At 53.2% G+C, this 10000-nt stretch overlaps 2 protein-coding genes across 2 annotated transcripts in view; both read right to left on the bottom strand.

Annotated features, from left to right (window-relative positions):
• Positions 1-3860: 3860 nt before the first annotated feature.
• On the bottom strand, positions 3861-8089 carry LOC137904137 (activin receptor type-2B-like). Its single transcript, XM_068748301.1, has 11 exons — positions 8074-8089; positions 7153-7360; positions 6289-6395; positions 6075-6214; positions 5492-5635; positions 5272-5415; positions 5004-5152; positions 4564-4678; positions 4341-4479; positions 4138-4268; positions 3861-4064 (listed from the first exon to the last, which is right to left on the bottom strand). The coding sequence occupies exons 1-11, from the start codon at positions 8087-8089 to the stop codon at positions 3861-3863; spliced, it is 1497 nt and encodes a 498-aa protein (XP_068604402.1).
• A 1571-nt stretch (positions 8090-9660) lies between these two features.
• LOC137904136 (receptor-type tyrosine-protein phosphatase mu-like) overlaps positions 9661-10000 on the bottom strand; it is a 38351-nt gene continuing 38011 nt past the window's right edge. The window contains exon 21 of the mRNA XM_068748300.1: positions 9661-9803. Within this exon, the coding sequence (XP_068604401.1) occupies positions 9661-9803 (143 nt within the window). The remainder of the gene's footprint in view (positions 9804-10000) is intronic.

The raw sequence follows: 10000 nt of genomic DNA, 5'->3' as shown, positions 1-10000 counted from the left end.
GCGTCTTCCTCTCTGGAAGCGAGACGTCTACGTTACGACGATCAAGGAGGTAAGAAAATAAAAGGGCCACGAACACCCTGAGCACGGGACGCAGGGGGGCGGAGCTTCTTTGTTTGTCTGCTCCATCCGTACATATACATTTATATATTTGTCTTCAGTCCAGTTATTTTACAGTAGTGACCCGGAGGCGGACTCTTCGTCTTTAAATAGTATATCAGATCAGAGTCTACAGTTGAGCTACAACAGTGAAACATAAAGTACAAGATTTACATCATCATCATCATCGTCTGGGAAAGAGCGCCGCCCCTCAGGTTGAGATCGTCACAACGAGGTTCTTGTGTCATTAAAGCCGTAATGTTTTTGTGTCTTTGATGTTTGGGAATGGCGGTAATTTGTTTACATTTTGACGCTGCTCTGCTCTGGGACGGCGTCCGAACCGAAGGCGGCCATCTTTACACACCTGCTCGGGGTGGACGGAGCCATGTGACTCACCCCTACACCCCGGGGGCGAGGAACATGCCTGGGAAACCCCTTACAGCCTGGCTGACCAATGAGAGCGCTGCTCTTCGTTGAATTGTTCATTGTCAGGTTACTTTAGAGTTTATGTTTCCATCCTGTTGCTATGGAGCTAACAGGGGCTAACACTGATAGCATGTCAGCTGAGGAAGAGGAGGTTTCACACAATGGAGGGGTCCGCTGTGAGTCCTGACTCCGCTTCAGACAGAATGCTAACGCGCCGCCGTCGGCCCACGTTTACTAAATGTTCAGAGGAAATCGGCTTCCTGATTTCTCCTTACAGGCACTTGACTGATGGAAGCATCACCTGCACAGGAAGTGGAAAGAAGCTTCTATGCTATGAACACGGAAACCTGGGATCATGCTACTCGCCGCGTCCTCCTGCTCGTTAGCATCTTTTGGGCCACTGGCTTCTCCGTGCCGAGCTAACATTAGCTGTCGTCTCTGAACGCTAGCGTGACGCGTTTACGTTTAATGATTCCACCTCGATGTGGACGTTTTGGTTTTGGTGCCGATCGGTAACGACGGCGTCTCCCGATGCGTCTGACATGCCATGTCTGCCCATGTGGCTCAATGAGGTAATATGTTCCTGGAAACACCTGGAAACACCTGGAAACACCTGGATCTGAGCCAGTACGTCAGGTCAGCTGTTTGTCTGAGGTTATGATGGAGGTCACACCCGGATACGAGTAAAAGATACATGTGTGCCATCCAGACTCAAACGCAGCATGATGTCACTCAACCGTCATCGATGATGTCATCATCCTTCAGCTTGAATCGGATGCTATAAATGTATTTTGACACAAACATATTCAGGTGTGATGAGGAAGAATCAGCTTCTACATTCACAGGATGAAGACGAATGAAGGCACATCAGAAAACTCTCACACAGAGACGGCGGAACGGCAACGCAACACGGAACCCCGGCAACGCGACACGGAACGGCAACGCAACACAGAACCCCAGCAACGCAACACGGAACCACGGCAACGCAACACGGAACCCCGGCAATGCAACACGGAACGGCAACGCAACACGGACCCCCGGCGGAACGGCAACGCAACGGCGCTCTGGTGTAACAGAAAAGAGGCGTGACGATTAAACACTCATTTAAACTCTCGCTACAGCAGTGAATGGAATCACACGTCTTTCTGTTGGCTTCCACAAGAGGGCAGTAAAGAGTCAAAAGCAAATCACGTAGAAGACGTGATGCTAAAGCAGAGAATAAAAAGCATCACCAGCCGGTGGCGACGGCGTCGTTACCGACGTCACGTTAGAAGAGGGGAGGCGATGAGAAACTGAGAATGACAGGTGAGGAGAGGAAAGGAGGAAAGGAGGAAAGGAGACAAAAGAGGTAGAGGAAGATAGCTAAGGAAAGGAGGCGAGAGTAGGAACAAGGAGTCAAGGGGTGAGGGTGAAGTCATCCAGCTCAGTCCAGGTGATTTAATGATCGGCAGTTCAGTTCAGACTAAAATTAAAAAACTTTATTAACTATTTACAACGTGACGCTAACCTGCTAGCAAGTCTTCAGTTTCAGTCTGGAGACTTTAAGTAACAAAAATTCACCTCTAATCATAAAATCCACGGAATAAAAAGCTCACATGAAATATTCTGTGACTGAAAGTCATCCAAGCAACGAATAAAATGTAGAAAAGTCTTCTGAGGTAATTCTGTGTTTGAGGTGATCTGACTTTTCTCACTTGCTTATTATTAGCCGTCTTTCTTCCCAACGTTCCCCGAACGCCTCGTCTCCTTGCTTACAGAGAGTTGCATGTGTTCGACGCGCCGGAAGTCGATGAAGAATGTAAAGAAATATATTCATCCTCGAGTCATCATCGTCATCATCGTCTTCGTCGGCAGCATCACAGACATTCACTGTTACCTGTATGACATCACTGTTACCTGTATGACATCACAGAAGGAACACGAAACGCACAACTCTTCTGTTTCTCGTCGTCAGCGCCGCCAGTCTCCGTGGAGACAGACGGACGCCGCGGTTTGGTCCCGGATGAAAGGGAAACAAGAGTAAAAGCGGAGGTGAGTGATGACCTCTGACCTTTGCAATGACATATGTTCCATCTTTTCTCATGTCGGTCTGTTTATTTCCTGCCTGTAGCACTTAGCTCCAAGCTCATTGGCTCCTGACTGATCAGGTTGATGGCCACGCCCCTCGGGGGCGGGCTGATCACCTGAGCCGCCCTTACCTGTGCTGCTTGATTCATAAACACAGTCAGTGTTTGTTTGGGACTATTAAAGTAGCTTATAAGACTTTAGCTTATTATTCACAGATTTAAACAGCTGCACTGCTGCAGGTCAACCAGAGGGTGGCGACGCTGGACAGCCAGCCTGATGAGGTCAAAGGTCAAACTGGTCCATCACTGACCTCCAGAATGAAAACATGAATCACTCAGTAAAAAAAATCCCAACTAAAAAAGAACATTTGTCCGTCACACACACACTCACACGCACACACGCTCACGTGCACACACTCACGTGCACACATTCACGTGCACACACTCCGACCTGAATGCATCAACTATGCATAACGAGGTCTTGCACCATTTGAACGTGTTTTCCCATCTTTTAGGACAGCCAATAGGCATTTAGCACCCACAGATAAGCTCCACCCACTAGGTCTTGGCCCCACCTCGGTTGTTGTCCCATCATTTTAAACCCCTCCCCCGACCCCTGTAGATCTGGTTACCTGAGAAGTTTCATTTCTGAGCCAACCAAAACGCTGTGGTTGAGCGCAGGCAGCCAATCAAATCTCTGCGTGCAAGACGTTTACTTCCTGGTTCCTGAACAGCCATCTCGTCAGCGATATCAGTCTTTAAATTATACGGAAAGGAAGGACGGGAAGTTCAACACTGTCCAGTCGTTCTGACCTTCTGACCTCACTTCCTGTTTCTTCCAGCTTTTGATGCAACCCGTTGGATCCGGAGGTGTGAGGTCACAGGAGAGGACCAGAAAAGAAAAGGTAGAAAAACTCAACTTGTCCGTCTGTATTTGCCGAGTAACAGTCGTCGTATTCCTACTCGAGTTTTGCAGCGTTGCAGTAAAAAAAATCCCAACAGGAGGCTGAGGGTTGCTAGGTAACGCGGTCAGTAGAAAAGTCCAGAGACATGAGAGTGGTGGCTGAGGTACCTGCAGATAGAAGAGCATTCACTGAGTCGGACCTGAACGGAGAGAAACACCAGGACATGTGCTGGTAACGTTTGTCCAAAGGGACGGAGACAAGAGAGAGAAAGGAAGAGTCCAGAGATCAAAGGGCGGCGTTCTGCCTCGCCTTGAAGGATTCCACTGAGAAACGATGACTTCAGGAAGTCAAAAGAAAAGCTCAGACTTCATATGCTGGACTCTTTGGGTGGTAGGTCCACATTGGTTACCATGGGGACAGGTGTGGGCGTGGAGACCATCAGGTCAGAGGTAGGCGGGGCGATGAGGCGGCGGGCTTGAGCGATCCTCTCCTCAACGCAGCCAGCCGACAGTCGAGCCTCGGCGTCGTGGTCCCAGCACTCCTCCGCCGTCTCGCAGACCTGAGCCAGACCCTGGAGGCGGAGCCACAGAGGGAAGACATCAGGAAGGGCGCGTGCAGGTCTTTATCTGAACGGCGGGACTCACGGCGTGCTTGAGCCACAGGTCTTTGAAGGCCGGCCTCGTCTTCTTGTGGACGATGACTTCCTGCAGGTCCTCCAGGGTCGGATGCTGACCCACCTCCTCTTCAAACGGCAGCACGTAGTCCCCCACCGGGCCTGGAGCACACAGAACCCGTCACGGTGAGTCACCGCTGCACCTCGGAGCCCCGCCCACAAGAAGTGCGTTACCATCAGCGGCCCTGCAGCGGGACGCCAGCTCCCACAGCACCAGTCCCACGGCGTACATGTCGATCCGGAGGAAGGCGTCTCGCTGGAAGTTGATGGCTCCCTCCAGAACCTCTGGAGCCATGTAGCGCCGGGTCCCGACCTGCACACGCACACACACACACACACACAGCATAAACACACAGCCTGTCCCTTGCTCCCGTCCACCTGTCTGTCCACAGCTCACCTGTCCGTGAGTCTCTCCTGGTGATTTTCCCGCCTCGAAGCAAACGGCGAGGCCGAAGTCTCCGATCACCGCCGTGAGGTCCGAACGCAACATGATGTTCTTACTCTTGAAGTCCCTGAAAGACCAAATCACAGCTCCTTTAGTCTCCTGCAGGCTCCGCCCTGCTTTGAAATACTTCCCATCATGCTTTGGGAATGAACTGTTCTCTCCATATTATTTTGACGGCTCAGCCTTTTCCTTTCCAGAATGTCGTGGCGAGGAAGCGGTGCAGTACCACCTGGAGACCAGAGGGGGCAGTGTTGCCGTAGCTACGCTCTTTGCTGCCCTCTTGTGGATGTACTGGCACAAGAAGGTTGCATGGCGGCATGAGGGCGACGATGGAGACGACCCCTGAAGCTGCACGCGTGACGCAGAGCGTTGCTTCGGGGCCGCGGGCTGACCTGTGAGCGATGGCCGGCTTGGGGCCCTCCCCCTTCTGTCGGGGGATGTCCTCGTGGAGGTAGGCCAGGCCGCACGCCATGGACTCGGCGATGTGACACACCTCCATCCAGCTGATGATGTTTCCCTTCAGGAAGTCCGACAGGGATCCCTGCAGAGACAGACGTCACCTTAAAGTTCAGGGTCGGGCCCGTCGGACCTCAACAGCAGGTCCGTCAGTCTGAAAGTACAGGAAGTGGCCCCTCTAAGCCTCGTCCTCCTCTTCCTCACCCTCTCGTGGAACTCCGTGATGAGCCACAGCTCCGCCTCCAGGTGACTCCCCCTTTTCTCTGCAGCGATGTACCGCAGGATGTTTTCATGCCTCATGCCGGGCGTCAGGAACACCGCCCTCTCGTTCTGCCAAGACTGCTTGTTCTGAAGAAGAGGAGGTGGAACAGTCGGCAAAAGTAAAGACAACAGCGCCCGGAGTTCAGCGAGGCCGAGTCTGAACCTGGATGGGGAAGATCTTGACGGCAACATATTCGTTCATAATCTGGGCCTTCCAGACGGCGCCGAAGCGGCCCCTGGCCTTCACCTCCAGCAGCTGCAGAGGCTTCAGACCCAGCAGGGGGGAGGCCAGAGGAGGACCAGGATCCTGGGGGGCACAAACAGAGAGCCCGGTTTTTGCATGATTTATGTCTCCAATTAAGATTCAGAATATCAGCAATATTCTAAAGGTTTCCATCAAATGATTTGATCTAATACAGAAAGTGATGGCAGCGCGTCACCTCTAGAGGGCGCTGCTTAAAGCCTGCCAGTAAAACACGAAGCAGTAAAAACCCAACTGCTGCAAATAAAATCACGTTTTAAACTGATCAACCATTAATTTGGATACAATCGGGCTGCAGCAGCACCAACCGGCCACCAGGGGAAGCTCTGGCTTTATGTTTCTGCTACAGCACCGACCGGCCACCAGGGGGAGCGCTGGGCTCTCATCAAGTAAGTCTCAGTAAAACATCCGATGTTTGTGTCCAGCTGTGAGTCCTCAGCGGTACTGGTGTGTGTATTTGCAGTACTGGTGTGTGTATTTGTACCTCGGTGACGTAAACATGCCCGTATGGGGGCTTCCGGTGTCGGTACATCCAGACGGCGGTCAGCAGGATGACGGGCAGCATGGCGACGGGCAGCAGGCAGTAAACGATGACGGCGATGCTGGGGGGCGGGGCTTTCGTCACTGACACACAACGGAGAAACGATAAATCCCGCGCCGCGTCAGTTGCGTCGCGTGTCGCTGCGCGTCACACTCACGCGGGCCGCCGCCGTCGGGGAGGTGCGTGAACCTCTCGTTGCAGAAGTTTCCCTCGCAGCAGCAGAAGAAGACCTGAGGACTGTCCTCCGTGGCGACGCAGTCCTGCCTGGGAGACGGAGACACGCCCACCACGACGACATCATGTACTAACGAGGGGGTACGTGAACGTGTACCAGTATGTGCTCCTCTGCACCTCCTCATTCACAGTCAGACAGGAAGCTCGCTACGACGTCACCTCAGACAGGAAGCTTCCTGCTTCACCCCCAGGAAGCTCGTTATGACGTCACCTCAGACAGGAAGCTCGCCACGACGTCACCTCAGACAGGAAGCTTCCTGCTTCACCCCCAGGAAGCTCGTTATGACGTCACCTCAGACAGGAAGCTTCCTGCTTCACCCCCAGGAAGCTTGTTATGACGTCACCTCAGACAGGAAGCTCGCCACGACGTCACCTCAGACAGGAAGCTTCCTGCTTCACCCCCAGGAAGCTTGTTATGACGTCACCTCAGACAGGAAGCTCGCCACGACGTCACCTCAGACAGGAAGCTCGCTACGACGTCACCTCAGACAGGAAGCTTCCTGCTTCACCCCCAGGAAGCTCGTTATGACATCACCTCAGACAGGAAGCTTCCTGCTTCACCCCCAGGAAGCTTGTTATGACGTCACCTCAGACAGGAAGCTCGCCACGACGTCACCTCAGACAGGAAGCTTCCTGCTTCACCCCCAGGAAGCTTGTTATGACGTCACCTCAGACAGGAAGCTTCCTGCTTCACCCCCAGGAAGCTCGTTATGACGGCACCTCAGACAGGAAGCTTCCCCCTGTTACTACATGGGTTGAGGCACCGCCTCTTCTTCTGTGGTCTTACCGGTCGTAGCAGTTGAAGTCGTCCAGCCAGCAGCCTTTCTTCACCAGCTCCACGGCGCCCGAGCTGTTCCTCCAGGAGGCGTAGCAGTGCGAGCGCTTGTCCTTCTCGCCTTCGCAGCGCTCCACTCCGCTCCGATTGGTCCTCTCCATCTCATAGTTCACGTTGTAGTACAAGCACTCGGTGGTGGCGACCTCCCCGCGGCTCAGCCCTGCAACACCAACAGGAAGTGATGAACGCAAACGCACAACCAATCCGTCAGCGCCCAGACCTAAGCCCCGCCCCCTCCATCCAGACTGCAATTAATGGTAGAAGAAGAAGAAGAAAAGGAAAAAAGAAAAGTCGACCCACAGACGGAGGAGAGGAAGAGCCCGGATCACGGCGACAGATGTTGCAGCCAATCTGTGCTTTAACTGTCGCTAGGCAACCACCAATGTGGGCGTATTCCCACAAACAGTACGAACACAACTGCTGCTGCTGTTCCTGTCAGTGTTTAAATAAAGTTTGCATTGAAACAGATTGAAGGTTGTTCAGCTTGGAATGTTATTGTAGAACCAATTTGGTCATTTATTAGACGCCGTTGCTGGGGAAACGGGACCGGACGGCGAGGCCTGCTGGAGGCGGAGCGCCGAGGTGGCGATTGACCAATGAGAGGCGGCCTCCTGGAACAGGTTGGACGTCCAGAATCAGACAAGGAACCAGATGCAAGATGGGCGCTGGAAGGATATCGCTACGGCAACAGCAGCACAACCAGCAATAGGAAAAGGAGGAGCTTATTAATTACGGCAGCCGGCGTCCACGTATGAAATGAGCAGAATGTCCCTTTAATCAATTCCAACTTTTATTTTAACCAGATGCATGCTGGGAGATCAGGAAGTACATCAACAAGTACCTGAGAGTAGCGATGTAGTACTACTGCAGTACCTCGTCTGAACCTCATCAGTATTCTGGAGGTCGACTTTGGTCACCATGGAGATTTGTGAGCCAATGGGCCAGGCAGCTGGCAGAGCGTGTGTGTGTGTGTGTGTGTGGGCGTGTGTGTGTGTGCGTGTGTGTGTGTGCGTGTGTGTGTGTGCGTGTGTGTGGGCGTGCGTGTGTGTGCGTGTGTGTGTGTGTGTGCGTGTGTGTGTGATTTGACATTTAGTCCAACTGCTCTCTCAAATACAAAGTTGAGTGACGGGTTCCAGAAAGTTCCGGAACCATCCGAGGACATCCCGCTAATTAAAGGGACAGTACGCCATTTGAACGCGGCCGGTTCCGTCGGGTTCTGGTGGCAGCTGCAGGATTATCATCCGACGCAGACAACCGTCCATTCAGTCACATCTTCCAGCTGCGGACACACACACACACACACACACACACACGAACATGCCAACCCTGCATGTGTGTGAAAGAGTGTGACCTCTGACCTCCGCTGTTTCCATGACAATGTGGACACGGACAGGAGGAAATGCAAATCATGACTTTATCATGCAAAAAGAACGCATTCCAATTATTAGGAGTCTTTATTTAGTCAAGACACGAGGGTCAGAGGTCAAACACGGCCCAGCAGATGCCTCTGTGTGTGTGTGTGTGTGTGCGTGCGTGTGTTACTGAGATCCAGAACCTAGGAGATGCGAAGCCATGGGAACTCTCCTCACTCAGAGGAATCCGCAGGACGTTTAAATGCACTGAGCCGGCCTCTAGGGGGCGGGGCCAGGGCTGTGGCCCCTCCTCTCAGAGATGTAAGTATTTATAAATCTTCGGAGTGACCCGTGTTCTAAACGCTGCTGCAGCCGAGGCCTGGCGTTCATCCAGCTGGATCCCAGAACGCCCCCCCCCCCCCCCCCCCCCCCGGCGCTGAAAACACGCCGCTTCTATTTATAGCCGCCGAGCAGCGAGCCTGAACGCTGCTGAACACGACCAGAACCAGAGCAGAGAAAGACGGTGCCCCCCCCGTCGGACACCTGCTGGAATCACCATCAATATGTCTTTGTTTATAAGCCCCACCCATCCAAGAGGGGGGGGGGGGGGGGGGGGCAGACAACCCAATGAGGAGCAGGGACGGCCTCCCTGTCCTCCCCTCTAGTGATGACCAGTGACCATCTGTGAGCTCGTTCCCATGGGAACCGTCAAACAACTCGGCACATCTGTTCCCCGGAGGGGGGGGGGAATCTGAGAGACCACCAGAACCAGAACCAGAACCTGAGAGACCACCAGAACCAGAACCTAAGAGACCACCAGAACGAGTACCTAAGAGACCACCAGAACCAGAACCTGAGAGACCAACAGAACCAGAACCTGAGAGACCATCAGAACCAGAACCAGAACCTGAGAGACCACCAGAACCAGAACCTAAGAGACCACCAGAACGAGTACCTAAGAGACCACCAGAACCAGAACCTGAGAGACCACCAGAACCAGAACCTGAGAGACCACCAGAACCAGAACCTGAGAGACCACTAGAACCACCAGAACCAGAACCTGAGAGACCACCAGAACCAGAACCTAAGAGACCACCAGAACGAGTACCTAAGAGACCACCAGAACCAGAACCTGAGAGACCAACAGAACCAGAACCTGAGAGACCATCAGAACCAGAACCAGAACCTGAGAGCCCACCTCTACCAACATCCTGCCGGATCCCAGCACCGACCCAGCAGAGGACCAGAACCCTGTAAAGATGGATTACAACGTGAACGACCTCACGACCTTCACAGAACTTTCCTGTGGCTTTAAGAACCCAGTGGACCCCCATCAGAATCCCAGACCCACCCGGGGGGTGCTTCTGTAGTGCCCTTGAACACATCGTGTTCTCCATTATCTGGTGTTGGAACCTGAAACCAACCGAACCCTGAACGCAACACAGAGT

This window comes from Brachionichthys hirsutus, chromosome 14, assembly GCF_040956055.1.
Source record: "Brachionichthys hirsutus isolate HB-005 chromosome 14, CSIRO-AGI_Bhir_v1, whole genome shotgun sequence".
Taxonomy (NCBI): Eukaryota; Metazoa; Chordata; class Actinopteri; order Lophiiformes; family Brachionichthyidae; genus Brachionichthys; species Brachionichthys hirsutus.
This window is presented reverse-complemented; position numbering and strand designations above follow the sequence as displayed.

What these genes read in the sequence shown, in the direction of transcription:
- LOC137904137 (XM_068748301.1), bottom strand. An exon ending in CCCCGACGGCGGCGGCCCGC is followed by an intron (nt 6,215 to 6,288) that starts GTGAGTGTGACG and finishes GTTGTGTGTCAG; the next exon opens with TGACGAAAGCCCCGCCCCCC. An exon ending in AAGCCGGCCATCGCTCACAG is followed by an intron (nt 4,679 to 5,003) that starts GTCAGCCCGCGG and finishes TTGGTCTTTCAG; the next exon opens with GGACTTCAAGAGTAAGAACA.